The sequence below is a fragment of the Gastrolobium bilobum genome, unplaced genomic scaffold (assembly GCF_033153095.1).
Source record: "Gastrolobium bilobum isolate Gb01-03AN ecotype WA unplaced genomic scaffold, APGP_CSIRO_Gbil_v1 utg195292, whole genome shotgun sequence".
Classification (NCBI taxonomy): Eukaryota; Viridiplantae; Streptophyta; class Magnoliopsida; order Fabales; family Fabaceae; genus Gastrolobium; species Gastrolobium bilobum.
This window is the reverse complement of record NW_026898520.1, coordinates 37,327-54,080: the sequence shown is the minus strand read 5'-3', so window position 1 is coordinate 54,080 and position 16,754 is coordinate 37,327. Positions and strand designations below refer to the sequence as shown.

The following is a 16,754-nucleotide window of genomic DNA, read 5'->3' as shown; positions in this document are numbered from 1 at the left end:
CTTTTTGCTTCTTCCCTTGGGTTTACACTTTACAGGTTTTTTATTTTTTATTTTATTTTGAATGAAGTGTTACATTTATCAAATGTCAACTACTTCTAATTGTAAAATAAGGAAACTTGGAACCGTGAATATATATTGTACATTCTGTAAACATACAAAAGGCAGTTTAGACCAAAAGGCCATGAATCCAATGTACTTAGATGACTGAATGTAGATGTAAAGTAGAGTTTTATTTATTAATATTTTTCCTTATACTATAAAAAGGGGATGAGAGGGAAAAATTTTTCATACTTTATATATTTATTGGCTATTGTTTTTTTATATTCCATTTTGACTGTTCTGTCTTGAGTATAATCGATTACATTTGCTTGATTGCTTTAATCATAGATTTCCATTGCAGATGTTTAAACCATTTAATCTTATGAATCTTTTCCGTAATTATTTAAGTGTTTCCAGTTTCAAGACTATTGCCATATGGATGTATGTTGGACTTGTTTTGGTTTTAGAGATGAACTTCCATAGCTGTTCATGTCAGGTGCGGCCAGTGGTGGAAACTGGATATGAAAACCTTTAACTTGTGAGATTGTAGCTAGAGTCCAGAACACCTTCCATCAGGAAGTCTTCTGTGGGTGAAATGTCTATGGATCTGAGTTTATCATTAATTATTAGCAATTGCAAGTTGTGTCACTGAATTTTCATATGTTCCAAAATGGAACACGATTTAAACATGGTTATAAGCTCAAGAAGATTCTTAAAGAACGTAATCTGAATGTATAACTCATCCATATTCCATTTCATGTGTGTTCATAAAATATTTAAGAAAAGCATAATGTAATAAAGGTAGGCCATTAGATTTTGAATTGGCACCAATCGCTGTTCTTTTGAACTGGACGCTTATTCCCAAATCAAAAAATTGAAAAGCCTGTATTAGAATAAATAGTTTTAATTCTGTTTTATGGTCTGAATAGTTGTTGGTATTATTTTTATTCTTATTCAATTAGTTTTTAGCTGCTCCTAGAATACCTGAGGTTTGTTAGAGTTTGTTATTCTGGCCCCCTTTTCACGGGTATGAGGTGTGTTTTCTGCTTACGGTTATTTCATTCCATCTTCTGTATATATATAGATTTCTTTTGTAAACAGTGACAATTAATGAAAAAGATGATTATTCCTTTATCTTGTAATATGGTATCAAGAGCAAAGTTGCTTTCGTTTATCCTCTGATTTCTCTCTGTCATGGCCAAAGGCCAACAACCCAAGCCACCTAGTGGCTCATCGTCTTCTGCCATTGAGGATGTGTCCAGTCCTTACTACCTGCATAGCGCAGATCATCCGGGACTTGTGCTTGTGACGCATCTTCTCAATGGAACCAATTATCACACTTGGAGCAGAGCCATGTTAATTGCCCTCACTGCCAAAAACAAAGTTCAGTTCATCGATGGATCCATTCCTCAACCCGATCCGGATGATTTACTTAGCTCCTTCTGGACTCGTTGCAACAGTATGGTGACTTCTTGGCTGCTGAACTCAATGGTCCGTGAGATTGCAAACAGCCTTCTCTACACACCCACGGCAGCCAGCATCTGGATCGATCTCAAAGAACGGTTTCAACAGGGTAATGGCCCTCGTATTTTCCAGTTGAAATCTCAGATTACAACATTGGTCCAAGGTTCTCTTGACGTCAACTCCTACTACACTCGTCTGAAAATTCTCTGGGACGAATTAAAGGAGTTCGAACCCGTTCCCAGCTGCCATTGTGGAGGCATGAAACCATGGACTCTCTACCGTGAGCAAGAACGTTCCCTACAATTTTTGATGGGTTTGAATAAATCTTTTTCCTCTACCAGAGCCCAAATATTGTTGATGGAACCGTTACCTTCTCTTGGGAAAGTTTTCTCTCTGGTGATTCAGGAGGAACGACAACGAAACATTCATTCTGGTTTTCTTTCCAGTGATTCTACCATGAATGCCGTCCATGTAGCTCCTGTGACTGAGACGACAGCGGCGCAGGTTTTGGGGAAGCAGAGGCGTCCTTATTGCACCAATTGCAACATGAATGGGCACACTATTGAAAAGTGTTTTCGGATCCATGGGTACCCACCCGGTTACAAGGGAAAACGGACCTCAACAGGATCTGGGCCAGCCCACAACTCCAATCCCCACCCATCCAAAGCTGGCTGTGTTAATTCGATTGGGCCGATCAGCCAAAATCAAACCCTCAGCCCAGGGCAAGTCTCTCAGTTGCTTGCCCTTCTCCATTCGTCTCAGTCTCCTTCACCGTCTGCCACCGCCATCGAATCTGGGTTAGATTCGTCTGCGTCAGTTTCCTCTGTTGCCCATGTGTCTGGTGAGTCCCCTACAATTTCTTCTTCTTCTTGGATCTTGGACACAGGGGCCACACACCATGTCTGTTATGACCTCAATTCATTCCTATCTTCACATCCTATTATTGATTTTTCTGTCAACTTGCCAAATGGTACATCCATTCCTGTCCTTCGCATTGGTTCCGTTCGTTTATCTCCACATATTACCCTCTCCTCTGTTTTATTTGTCCCAGCTTTTCATTACAACCTCTTATCCGTCAGTGCCTTGACCTCTCATTTTAACCTCACTCTTTCTTTTTCCTCTTCATCTTGTGTTTTACAAGATCCTACTACGGGGCACAAGATTGGGACTGCTGATCGACACGGCAATCTTTATATTTTGGCTGGACCACCTCTTAGTCATGAGGCTCATGTCTTGTCAAATAATCTCTGCTCTCTCTGGCACCAACGCCTTGGTCACCCTTCCCTTTCCCGTTTACAAGCTTTAAAAGATGTATTACGCTTATCATTAGTTTCTGATGCATCTCACACATGTCATGTTTGTCCTTTGTCCAAACAAAGGCGATTGCCTTTTGTTTCTCATAATAATACTTCAAATTTACCTTTTGACTTAATTCACTTGGATGTTTGGGGGCCCTTTTCCACCATTTCTGTTGATGGTTTCCGTTTTTTTCTAACAATTGTGGATGATTGCAGCAGGTTCACTTGGATTTATTTTCTCAAGACTAAATCAGATGTCTTGCGAGTGTTTCCTGAATTCTATACCATGATTGCTACTCATTTTAATGCTCATATTAAATCTGTCCGATCAGATAATGCCCATGAATTCAATTTTACTGACTTCTTCAAGGGAAATGGTATTGTTCACCAACATGCTTGTGTGGATCGTCCCCAACAAAATGCTGTGGTTGAGAGGAAGCATCAGCATTTGCTTAATGTGGCTCGATCACTGTTTTTTCAATCAAATGTTCCTCTTCCTTACTGGACTGATTGTGTACTCACAGCCTCTTATTTGATCAACAGGTTACCAACTTCTTTGCTGGAAAATAAATCTCCTTTTGAGGTCTTAATGGGAAAACCTCCTCTGTATGATCACCTGCGCACTTTTGGATGCTTGTGTTATGCTTCCACCTTGCCTCGTGATCGCCATAAGTTCTCTTCCAGAGCCATCCCAGTGGTTTTTCTTGGATATCCTCTTGGATACAAGGCCTACAAGGTACTTGATCTGTCAACCAACAGAGTTTTTATATCTCGTGATGTCATTTTCCATGAGACAGAATTCCCTTTTACCCACCTACCACCATCTCCTTCCACTGATATTTTTTCTGATACAGTATTGCCTACTCATAATTCTCCTCCTCTTCCTTTGAAGACCTCTACTCGTATTGTACATCCTCCTACTTACCTCAAAGACTACCTCTGTTCCTCAGTAGCATCTTCCATCAATTATCCTCTCCATTATGTTATATCAGCATCTCAGTTGTCTCCCTCTTATGCTGGTTTTATTAATTCAGTCACTTTGCACCCTAAACCTTCTTCCTTTCATGAGGCAAATAAAATTCCTTCCTGGCGCACTGCTACGCAGTTAGAGATATCTGCTTTGGAAGCAAATAAGACTTGGTCTCTGGTTCCTCTCCCTCATGGCAAACGCCCAATTGGTAGTAAATGGATCTACAAAGTCAAGCTTAATGCAGATGGTTCTTTAGAGAGATACAAAGCCAGATTGGTTGCTCAAGGTTTTACCCAACAAGAAGGGATCGACTATTTTGATACCTTCTCCCCCGTGGCCAAGATTACTTCTGTCCGTTTCCTTCTGGCTTTATCTGCTATTAAGGGCTGGTCTCTTACTCAGTTGGATGTCAATAATGCTTTTTTGCATGGTGACCTCACCGAGGAAGTTTATATGCTTCCTCCACCTGGATATCACCATGAAGGGGAGTCTATACATTCAAATATTGTTTGCAAGCTACACAAATCTTTATATGGCCTCAAACAAGCATCAAGACAATGGTTCTTGAAATTTTCCAGTGTTCTAACCGAGAATGGTTTTCAGTAATCAAAGGTTGATTCATCCTTATTTATCAAGACACAAGGTGAGTTTTTCCTTGCTCTTCTAGTTTATGTTGATGACATTGAGATAGCTAGCAATGATAATATGCAAGTTCAAGTCTTGAAAACTCTTCTGAATAGTCATTTCAAGCTCAAAGATCTTGGTGACTTGAAATACTTCCTTGGAATCGAAGTTGCTAGATCAACTAAAGGGATCAGTATTTGCCAACGCAACTATGCCTTGCAAATTCTTTCTGATGCAGGACAGACTGGTTGTAAACCCAAATCAACACCCATGGAAACCAATTTGAAACTTTCACAAGAGAAAGGAGACCTTGTTGAAGATCCAATAGTTTACAGAAGACTAATTGGTAGATTATTATATCTAACCATCACCAGGCCTGACCTTTCCTATGCTGTAAATAAACTAAGTCAGTTTCTAGCTCAACCTCGGATTCCTCACCTGCATGCAGCATACAGATTGCTCCACTATATTAAAGGAACCATTGGTCAAGGACTCTTCTATTCTAGTTCTGGTGATCTGAAACTTAAAGCCTTTTCAGATTCGGATTGGGCATCTTGCATAGACACCAGACGATCTGTGATTGGTTTCTGTGTTTTCTTGGGAAATTCGCTCATTAGTTGGAAATCAAAGAAACAACCAACAATTTCCAGATCCTCAGCAGAAGCTGAGTATAGAGCAATGGCCAATGTCACCTGTGAATTAGTTTGGCTACGTGCTATTCTGTCAGATTTTGGGTTTATACATCAAGGACCAGCATTGATCTTCTGTGATAATGAGGCAGCTCTTCATATTGCTGAAAATTCTCTTTTCCATGAGAGAACAAAACATATTGAGATTGACTGTCATTTGGTTAGAGAAAAAATCTTGAAAGGAGATGTGAAGGCCTTACATGTATCTTCACAATCTCAATTGGTTGACTTACTTACCAAAGCCTTGCATCCAAATCAGTTTATGACCTTACTAAGCAAGATGGGAATCCTCAATATTCATGCTCCATCTTGAAAGGGAGTATTATAATAAATAGTTTTAATTCTGTTTTATGGTCTGAATAGTTGTTGGTATTATTTTTATTCTTATTCAATTAGTTTTTAGCTGCTTCTAGAATACCTGAGGTTTGTTAGAGTTTGTTATTCTGGCCCCCTTTTCACGGGTATGAGGTGTGTTTTCTGCTTACGGTTATTCCATTCCATCTTCTGTATATATATAGATTTCTTTTGTAAACAGTGACAATTAATGAAAAAGATGATTATTCCTTTATCTTGTAATCTGCGTTAAAACCAACACCTCATAATAACGTATAGCATAAGAATTGATGTACATTCTCTCGTAGCGAGGATCGAACTTCTGACCTTATAGTCACTCAAGTTCTGATACCATGTCAAACAATGGAGTCTATATATCTCAACAGGTTTGTTGCATTTGAATCTAACCATACCCATCCAATTAAAATAAATACAAGTAGAGCATATGCATATCATGTAACAAAAATTACAATCACATTATATTTATATGGAATTTGCCCAACTAACATTATTAAGCAAAAACTAAGGGCGGGGTTGCAGGTTTACCAGACTTTTGGATACGAGACGTAGAAGTGACTAGCGCCTACTATGACCTACCACTTTCTTAATTCTTGATTAACGAGGACCGATGAAAGAAAAGGAGGACGTGAAAACAATATAATATATCAGGAACCCGTGCAATTTTTCTCGATCAACCTTTTGAGTCTTTTGAGGGAAATTGATAGCGGGTTCTCATAATTTTAAGAGAAAGAACAAAAAAACAAAAATGAATTAAACTAGAAATTTACAATGAAGTTGAAGTTGAGTTTAAGATGAGGAAAAAGAAAAAGAAAATACTTAGCTTAGGGGTGTATTAGATTAGGATTTTAAAAGACTTTTTTGAGCTAAAAAATCTTATAGGTTTTAAAAGACTATTTAGAATTGGAAAGACTTTAAAGACTTTTTTAGAAGACTTTTTTTACAATCAAGATTTCATAAGATTGAATTTTAATAGAATTTATAAGATTTGAAAGGACAATATGAATTTATAAGATTTTAAAAAACCATATGAATTTTTACCAAACATTCAAAATTACAAGAGTCAATACAATATAACCTATTTTTGTTTATAACATTTTACAACCATATCTTAACCGTTAATTTTCGTCAATCAGCGGTTATCCTTCATTGCAAATTAAATATTAATTAATGAGTTTGATTTGCGAAAATAATAACCATTGATTGACGAAAATAAACGGTTAAGATATGATTGTAAATAAAAATAGGTTGTAAGTATAATCTTCCCCATAAAAAAAATAACAAAGAAATGCAATAAAATTAATAAAAAAAGTAAAACCTAAATAATTTTCTCAATCGGTAAAACATAATATAATTTATAACAAACGTTCAAAATTACTAAACAACAACTTTTCACATATCTAATGGGTTGAAAATTATCTTCTTTATTTGGTATCAAAGTTATGCATATATGATTATAAGACCCAAATTTTTTTAATTATAAAAATAATTCTAAATTTGCATATAGAACCTAAAGTTCATGATAAAATTTCGTTTGGAATTTTTTGCAATTGATCTTGAAAACCTTGGGGCTTTTGGAATTTTCTAACCATATATCATATGCATATTTTCATTGAATATTTTAAGAAAATTTTGATTCTGAAAATTTGGGTTTAATTACATGAAAGTTTAAAAAATTTCTCAATTTTTTTTCAATCGATACATTGAAACCTTAAATTGCTTTGAGGCTTTTGAGAAATAAGCTTTTAGTTATCTATTGACACAAAAATTGTTTGAAATCGTTTCCTATAGTGAAGGTGTAAAGAACCAATTCAACCCAAAAACTTAAGCTGTTGGGTGAGGCTACATTAATGATTTTATGTATCTCAACACGCCCCCTCACACAAGAGCCCACTGGGCTAGAAGGGTGGACAATGCACAGGCCCACCTACCTGGGACACAAGGCTCTGATACCATGTAAATAACCTTGGGATACACCATCCCAAAAGCTAGCTCAAAGGGTGGGAGTGCCCAAAGCCTTATAAACTCCACATTAGTTGCACATACAACCAATGTGGGACTATATATCTCAACACGCCCCCTCACACGAGAGCCCATTTGGCTTGAAGAGTGGACAATGCAACAGGCCCAGCCTACCTGTGCTAAGAAACGCCACAAGAGAAAGTGGGGGGCGGCGAGACTCTGATACCATGTAAAGAACCTTGGGATACACCACCCCAAAGGCTAGCTCAAAGGGTGGGAGTGCCCAAGACTTTATTAACTCCACATTAGTCGCACATACAACCAATGTGAGACTATATATTTCAACACGCCCCCTCACACGAGAGCCCATTGGGCTTGAAGAGTGGACAATGCAACAGGCCAGCCTACCTGTGCTAAGAAATGCCACAAGAGAAAGTGGGGGGCGGCAAGGCTCTGATACCATGTAAAGAACCTCTGGTACCATGTAAAGAACCTTGGGATACACCACCCCAAAAGCTAGCTCAAAGGGTGGGAGTGCCCAAAACTTTATAAACTCCAAATTAGTCGCACATACAACCAATGTGAGACTATATATCTCAACACGCCCCCTCACACGAGAGCCATTGGGCTTGAAGAGTGGATGATGCAACAGGCCCAGCCTACCTGTGCTAAGAAATTCCACAAGAGAAAGTGGGGAGCGGCGAGGCTCTGATACCATGTAAAGAACCTTGGGATACACCACCCCAAAAGCTAGCTCAAAGGGTGGGAATGCCCAAGGCCTTATAAACTTCACATTAGTTGCACATACAACTAATATGGGACTATATATCTCAACTAATTACATGAAAGTTTAAAAAATTTCTCAAATTTTTTTCAATCGATACATTGAAACCTTAAATTGCTTTGAGGCTTTTGAGAAATAAGTTTTTAGTTATCTATTGACACAAAAATTGTTTGAAATCGTTTCCTATAGTGAAGGAATTTCTTTCATGAATGTATTGTTACAAAATATAGGGTTCATATTATGAAAGTTTCAATCTTTCTTTAAATTGATATTGTTTCATTGATGTAAAACGAAAATTGGTTTGAGGGTTTTAGTTTTTCCGTTATTTTTTCACTGTTTTATGTTGTTTTTAATACAAAAATAACACGTTTTTTGTGCCAAGAAAAATCATGACCCATAGCTTGAAAAATCAATTTTTAAACTTCCAAAATTTCTCAAAAATATGTTATTTTTGAAATAGATTATATTAAAATCTCGTTGGTTTGTTGTTTCTGGGTTATTTTGTGTTGAAAATATGCTTTTTTTTAGTTTTGACGAAGCTCTCATGGCGGAACCCAATTTCGAGCAGTCAATCTGCCAAAGAAAGAAGAAAACACTGCAATGGAAGAATCTCAAGAAATCCTAGGGGTTGGGGTGAGATTGTGAGAGAGGCATCCTATTTATATTTTTCACTAAAAAGTCTCACGAAATCCACACCAATAGAAAATGGGTTCGCTTTTTCTACGGTCAATGTAGATAACTTATCGACATTGAGCCCAAAACGACGTCGTTTTGAGGCAAAAATCAAGGTATTTTTGTAATTATAATTTATTTCAGGGTTATAATCATCTTTTTCATTATAATTTTTTAATTTTTCAACCCAAAACGAAGTCGTTTTGGGAGCGAATGTAGATAACTTATCTACATTCACTTTAGAAACATTAAAGCCATAGAAAATTCATTAAAATTGTTGAATTTTTGAATACCACGAGATTGTGATTCCATTGTTTCAAATCCTGATTGAATACCAATGAATTTGGACGGATTTTAAAATAATCCTTTAAAATCTTAATCGAATACCACATGACTTTTTTCAATCTATTAAAATCCTAATCGAATACCAACGGATTTTCTTATCCAAAAACAATCCATTAAATCCTTTGAAATCTCAATCCAATACACCCCCTTAGTGTTTTATGCACATAGAGACCCAAAACTTGCAAGGCAGTACGAAGATCAGAGCTTATGTATTTGGCATGTCATCAGCCATTGACCCGGTTGTGTGGTGGGGATAAGAAGTGAGAACCACCTAAGTAGTCCATAACAGTATGAAACCTTATTTATATGATTATTGAATGGAAAAAATGTGTATCATTTTAATTTAAACGGCACAAATTGTGTCATTTCATAAATATATAGATGTGAGACTCACAATTTTATTTTTATTTATTTATTTGTTAATAAAACTCGCATCTATTTGTGTCTATAAAATGACACAACTTGTGTCATTTAATGTTGGGTTTGTTTTTTCTAAAGTTACTTTAGATAACTTTATCTAATGTTCATCGAAATGACGTCGTTTTGGGACGGAAATCATGGTGTTTTTGTAATTTTAATTTATTTCAGGGTTATAATAGTTTTTATCATTATAATTTTTTAATTTTTCAACCCAAAACGACGTCGTTTCGATGAACATTAGACAAAGTTGTCTAAAGTAACATCGATAACTTTTTTCCCTTTAATGTTTCGGACACTTTTCCCTTATTGACGTTCTTGTCATGAGATATCTCTTTGCTATCAGTATAGATTCATCATAAACGACATTCTTTCAACACATGCAGCCACGCAACGCATAAACAACGAAGAACCTAATTGTCGAAGACGAAGAGGGGGCGTGAAAATTTGGGGAACGAGAACACTTTTTGATCCTTGGAAAAATAAAGAAGGCTTATGTTAACGATAAATTTAATACTTTTGAATTTGTAGAGAATTTGAAATGTCATCGTATAAATAAGATTCATATTTCAAAATTCTTACGAATTTAAAAATAATCATAAGATACGAGAGAATTGAAATTTTTGGATAAAAAGCAGAAAAATCAATAATCAAATTATTCTTTTAAATAATAAGTTTAACGTTTTTTAATTTTTAAAACCTTAAAATCTTACATCAAATAAATAGTTATTTACAATTTGAAATATTATTTAACCTAATAAATATAATAATACAATGTTAATTTAATATCAATTTTGTTAATTTAAAGAATTTAATACACTTTTGACATTTACTCTAGGTTATCGGATAAAAAAAAAGTTCTCTTTTTCTGAAGTTACTGTAGATAAGTTAATTGCAGTAAGCCTAATACGACATCGTTTTGGGGCAAAAATCATAGTGTTTTTGTAATTTTAATTTATTTCAGGGTTATTATAGTCTTTATAATTATTTAATTTTTCAATCCCAAAACGACATCGTTTTGGGAGTAAATGCGGATAACTTATGTGCATTAACTGCAGAAATATTATTCTGTAAAAAAAATTAGTAAATAATTTGAAAAAAAATTAATAAATTTGTTTTTGAAAAAAAGTTAATGTCATCATTCAGCCAATAATTTACACAATCTCATCTCATCTAACCTAATTAGTTTTGTAGATTTGATATCAAAAAAAAAAAAAATAGTTTTGTAGACTTTTAGCTAGTTTTGTGGGCCTTTCCAATCTGGCCAAGGTCCACTTATTAATAAAATAACATTGTATCATTGATAATAAAGAAAGAAAGAAAATTAATAATCCTATTAATATTATTATTATTATTAAAAAAATTAATATTTTTGAATTTTTAAGGATTTGAAAATATTATCTATAATCATTTTATTATTACTATTGATTTTTTTCCTCATTCAATAAACAAATTGTGTTGATTGAACTTTTTGGACAGAAAAGTAAAAACATCATTAGTCAGACTCAAATCATCATTGCTAATAAAAAATTTGACATTTTTAAATTTGAAGGCTTTTGAAATATGAACATATGAATAGAATCATATTTCAAAATCCAAGCAATTATTATTGATTTTTTTCCTCATTCACTAAACAAATTGTGTGGATTGGATTTTTTGGACAGAAAAGGAAAACATCATTAGTCAAATAAAAAAAATTGATATTTTTAAATTTGAAGGCTTTTGAAATATCAATATATATATATATATATATATATATATGAATAGAATGATATTTCAAAAGCCAAGCAATTTCAAAAATAATAATAATAATATAATTATTGATTTTTTTCGTAGATTGAATATTTTTAGGAAAAGGGAAAAAAATCAACAATCAAATTATCATTATGTTACAACCACAAAATCCTCCTATAATGATGGCTACTAGAAGAAACGTTGCTACTGTTATGATTTTATTATTTTACCGTTATGTTATTTTATCTTGTTATTTGAGTTGCTAAAGATTAGGCCATTAGTTGTTAGTGGAGCCTAACTTTAAGGTACTGATTATTTTTTCTATTTTAGCTTCCTCAGTAAAGTTATCTCATTTAATTTTATCATCCTGTTAGTTGCTATTATTCCAGATTTGCAACGTTCTTATCAAAATAAGTAAAAAGAGTCAAGGCAGACCCTGTACGTACCACGTTATTAATAATAAGTTTGAATTTGAAGGCTATCCCATTTAAATTTGAAGGCTTTTGAAATATGAACATATATATGAATAGAATCATATTTCAAAATCCAAGCAATTTCAAAAATAATAATAATGATAATAATAATAATATAATTATTGATTTTTTTCGTAGATTGAACTTTTTTATGAAAAGGGAAAAAAATCAACAATCAAATTATCATTATTAATAATAAGTTTGAATTTTTTATTATTTTTTGAATTTACAGAAATTTTTAAATATCATCCAATAATTTACGTTTTACACTCTCTCATGTTTAAGTTTAACCCAAGTAGTTCGCTTCCAAACCCTAACGGCGTCACAATGTCTGATTATGTTCACGAAGATATACTGGAGAAAATCCTTCATCGCCTTCCGCCCAAAAGCATTGGAAAGTGTATGGCAGTGTGCAAATCATGGAACCTTTTGATAAAAAGCCACCGCTTCGTATCCTCTTACCAACAATGCTCCCTCTCCTCCACTTCTCTCTTCCTTGTCCATCACTCACTTGAACACTATTCTATATGCTCCCCAAATATCGAATGCTGGTTTTCGCTTCCTCGTATCCTGAGTACATACCGTTTTGTGGGGGCTCTCAACGGCCTCGTTTGCTTCGCTACATCCTATGATCGTGACGGGGTCATCATCGTGAATCCTCTGACACGAAGAATGTTGCAACTCCCAACCACCCAAATGCTGGATAACCCTTCCCGACGATTTCGGTTTAGGTTTGGATTTGGATTTGATTCCAAGAATAATGATTTCAAGGTGATATATATTTGTTACCCTGGTCCCAATGACGATCCTCTCGTGGTGGAGTTGTATTCCCTCAACAAAGGTGTTTGGAGTGTCATTGATGCTTCATTCGTGGAACCTTTTTATAATAATTGGATGGACGAGGAGAAACAATTGTTTTTTAAGGAGAGTGTGCATTGGCTTGGCTACGATTCAGAAGACATTTACTACATACTCATCTTCCATATGGTGGAGGAGAAGTTCAGCAAGATGGAGCTTCCACAAGTGTTGTCGGCTATGTCCCAGAGACATTTGGATTTGGATATTACTGTGATCGACGGTTGCCTCTCGCTTATAGAGTACCTTAGAGATGGTAGTTGTAATATATGGATGAAGAGAGAGTCATGGATTAATATTCAGAGTGTTCATTTATCAGAGGGAAATATTATTAAACAAGTATTAGGACAGGACACAAGCTCTGAAGTTTTAGTGCTTCCACGTTTTTCATATGGAGAAAAAGATTCATTGCATTTGCATGCCTATGATCTCATGAAGAGCCAACAGATGAGGAATCTTGGGGTCGAAAGTACATTCAATCGTTTATGTGCTTCTGACTTCACATGCAGCTTGATTTTTCTTGACAAAGAAAGCTATCCCTATAATCCGTGTACTTTACCAATGCTTTCTTTATTGTAGTTCTGTATTCATTTGGTTGATTAATTAAGATTGTGATTATTCTTTGTTGTTTGTACTGATATGCAGTTGGGGACATGACGATGGATGATCATCCCGAAGGCCGAGGTTGGATCTTCAAATGGCAGATATTGATAGATGGTGGTCATCATTTATAGGAGCTGAACAAGTTTCATGTGACCATTGTTGTCAAAAAAACTAGTGTAAAAACGTAAAAACTTACGTTTTTTACGTTTTTACTAGAGTGGTGCGTGTTAAAACTTAAGTAAAAATTGTCCTTGGTAAAAACTGGTAGAAACGCCGTGTAAAAACGTACAAACGGTAAAAAATTACGTTTTTACCGTTTTTACTTAAAACTAAAAATTTAATTAAAAAAAAAGATTTACAAAAAAATAAAAATAAAAACCTAATTTTTCGTTTTTCCCAAATCATATTCACAGTATCTTAATATCTTTTTGTTTGGATATATGTTTTTTATAATTATGTCTAATAAAGCTGAATTCTATTATAAGTTATGCAATGAGAATCACTTTATGTTTTTGGATCATTGTGTGCTTTGAAAGAAGTGGAATTATATCCTGATGAGCGATGATCCAAAATCCACAGAGTGTATAAAGCAATTAGAACAGATTGGTTATCCATTACTTGTTAATTTTCACTCTTTATAATTTTGATACTTGGTTATGAAAAATAATTTTCCTTTTTAGATAGATAAGTAGCTCAACATACATATTCATTATGTGATTTTTTTTACATGCATATATATAATTTTGTATCTTGACCTTAAGAGGTAGAAAGTAGAAACTTTACGTTTCGTGTCGTTTCTACGTTTTATGTTTCTATCAACCCTTTCCGTTTCTACGTAGAAACTCGAGTTTGACAACATTGCATGTGACCAAAACCCCATACCAAATCTAAGATTATGTTTTATTCTTTTAGTCATAGTTTAAATATCTAACATCTTATCTTTTTCTCTTTTTTCTTTTCTTTTTGTCATTTGATGTTTTTCTGTTTTACAACAACACAATTAAATATGTACTTTTTTATATTTAGTTATATTGAAGTTTGCTAAATGATGAGGAAGAAGCATGATAACAATTGCTATAGTTACTCTAAATTTAATATATATATATATATATATATATATATATATATATATATATATATATATATATATATATTATATTCAGGATATTAACATTCTCAATTTAAGGGTAGATATGATCTAAATCGATTTTTTTCTAAATTGAATCAAGTTGGTTTAAATCGATTCAATTCAAATAACACATTTAGAACCAATTTGGATATACAAATTAGTTTAAAAGGGTTATTTTGATTAGGTTCAATTTTTTAACTCGTCTATAAAATTATGTTGATTCTCAAGATTGGTTTTTTTTTTTTTTTTTAATACGGTTCAGTTCGCTTATTCAGCCGACCGTAATTCTTATTAATTGTATATTACCAAGACTAATTTGAGTTGTAAGATGTTATCTTGTTGTATCAAATTAATTGAGCAAAATCATAGAGCTGAGTATTTATTCTCCCTAAAGTTGGCCGATTGCCATTTACTTTTCCATGTACACTACAAAAATTCATGCATTTTGTGGAGGTCATATTTTCATATTGCAATCTACAAGAAAACTAAACTATAATAAACAGAATGTATCCAAGGCACGAGCTAGGTTATTATAATACATTCTCAAATATATAAACTCAAGTTTATGGATCCATACGTAATCAAGCTACTACGTCCTCATTCTGCTACTTTCTGCTGCCCTTACCTAAGTAAGAGACTTTGAGAGACTCCCACTGGGACATAATTCATTGACAAGAAAACATTCATCTCCCTCAACACAGTAACCCAACAAAGCAACAAGATTTGGGTGTCTAACATGAGATAAACTTGTAACTTCTCTCACAAAAGTATCCATATTTCCGTCATCATTGATTATGTGCTTTACTGCAACATGCTGATTACTTGTCATTGTGCCTTTATAGACCTTACCTAAAAGAGAAGTCCAGATATAAGATCACTTTATGTGTACAGAATTGTCAAGCTTTGACAATTTAAACAAAAGTGGATGTCTTCAATTGTTTTGGTAAGGAGAAGAGCCAAGTTTTTACCTCTAGAACACTTATCTAATGCCTGTAGCTTAAGTTATTGAAAACCATAGAAACTATTTGAATATTTATGTATAGATTATACAATTGATGATAAAATTTTAATTAATATATTAAACCAAAATTTCTCATCACCAGCTTTCAACAAAGAGAGAAAAAGAATCTCACCTGCACTTCCTTCCCCAATGATATTCATTTCATTCAGATGGTTAGTGGCAGCATACACTTCCTTGATAGAAACTCTTGGACAAGCAGTTTTCTTTAAAATGTCTCCAAATGTTACTGTGAAAAAAGGATTGCATAAGCATAATACCCTTTAAGTATGATGCTATCTAATATGAGTTTGAAAGTCTTACCTTCGTTTTTTGGTGGGGCAGATCTGAAGTATTTATGAAAAAATATGTATACAGTGATAACTATTATCACTATAACCCCTATGGTTGCTCCAATCAGAATCCACATACCTAATTCAACATAAAGGCGTTGATGGTCAAAGAAGAGAAGAGCACTCAACAATCTGCATATTTGGAAACATAATTAATATTGTAACATTTAAGCACCTTTATTAGTCTTCATTTGTTGATTGACTTCTGCGGTTTCATTTTCTGCTAGAGAAAAGAAGATTGATCACAAACAAATTAGACTAAGTAGCCTTACATATAAGATAACAACCAATCCAAAGTATATGTATATACTTACCTGTATAAATATGTTGTTCTCCAAGGCATCTCAGAACTGTGTGAACATACATCTCATTTTCAATTTTGCTGCTTATCAATGTCACAAGTACAACAATTCTACAGAGATCAGATTCAATTTTTTCAACTTTGATATTGGTCTTTTTGGAATCTGTCCCTCCTATACTTTTCCATGCCCTCATGCAGGAAGGACAGGAAGTTTGCATAGACTCATGGATTTAAAGGGTGGCTGAAATCAGGCTCCTATACTTTTTCAACATTCAATCCTTATAATCTTCAAAATCATGATGATGCTAAATGCCCACAATATAAATAAATCTGGCAAACATGCCAGATCGAATTAGAAGTTGTAAAAAATAAATAAAAAATAAAAAAACACAAGTGAAATCTTCGAACACGGCAACCATTAAAGAATCTCTTCCAGTTCCGCATTCAAATCGAATTAGAAAAAGGATAAAAAAGAGAAAGAAGGGAAACTCAAGCTGAGGAGCAAGTGAGACCAATGGCTCTACTTACTGCACTTCAAGTCTTCAACAATCCCAATCTATATATATATAAAGGTAACCCAAATATTGGAAACTCAGCTGATGTGTCACTCCCGGCTTAATTTTGAGGATTTTGTTCACACTACATGGCAGCTCAAAACTTTCCTTCTTTGGTAAATTGGAAAAAGTATTTCTTT

At 34.1% G+C, this 16,754-nt stretch overlaps 2 protein-coding genes across 2 annotated transcripts; both read left to right on the top strand.

The window, feature by feature from the left end:
- The first annotated feature begins 4,476 nt into the window (after positions 1 to 4,476).
- On the top strand, positions 4,477 to 5,397 carry LOC133317019 (uncharacterized mitochondrial protein AtMg00810-like). Its single transcript, XM_061518811.1, has one exon. The coding sequence runs from the start codon at positions 4,477 to 4,479 to the stop codon at positions 5,395 to 5,397; it is 921 nt and encodes a 306-aa protein (XP_061374795.1).
- Positions 5,398 to 12,149: 6,752 nt separating this feature from the next.
- On the top strand, positions 12,150 to 13,411 carry LOC133317018 (F-box/kelch-repeat protein At3g23880-like). The gene is made up of 2 exons (XM_061518810.1): positions 12,150 to 13,227; positions 13,323 to 13,411. Exons 1-2 carry the CDS (start codon positions 12,150 to 12,152, stop codon positions 13,409 to 13,411), a joined length of 1,167 nt encoding a protein of 388 aa, XP_061374794.1.
- The last annotated feature ends 3,343 nt before the right edge of the window (positions 13,412 to 16,754 follow it).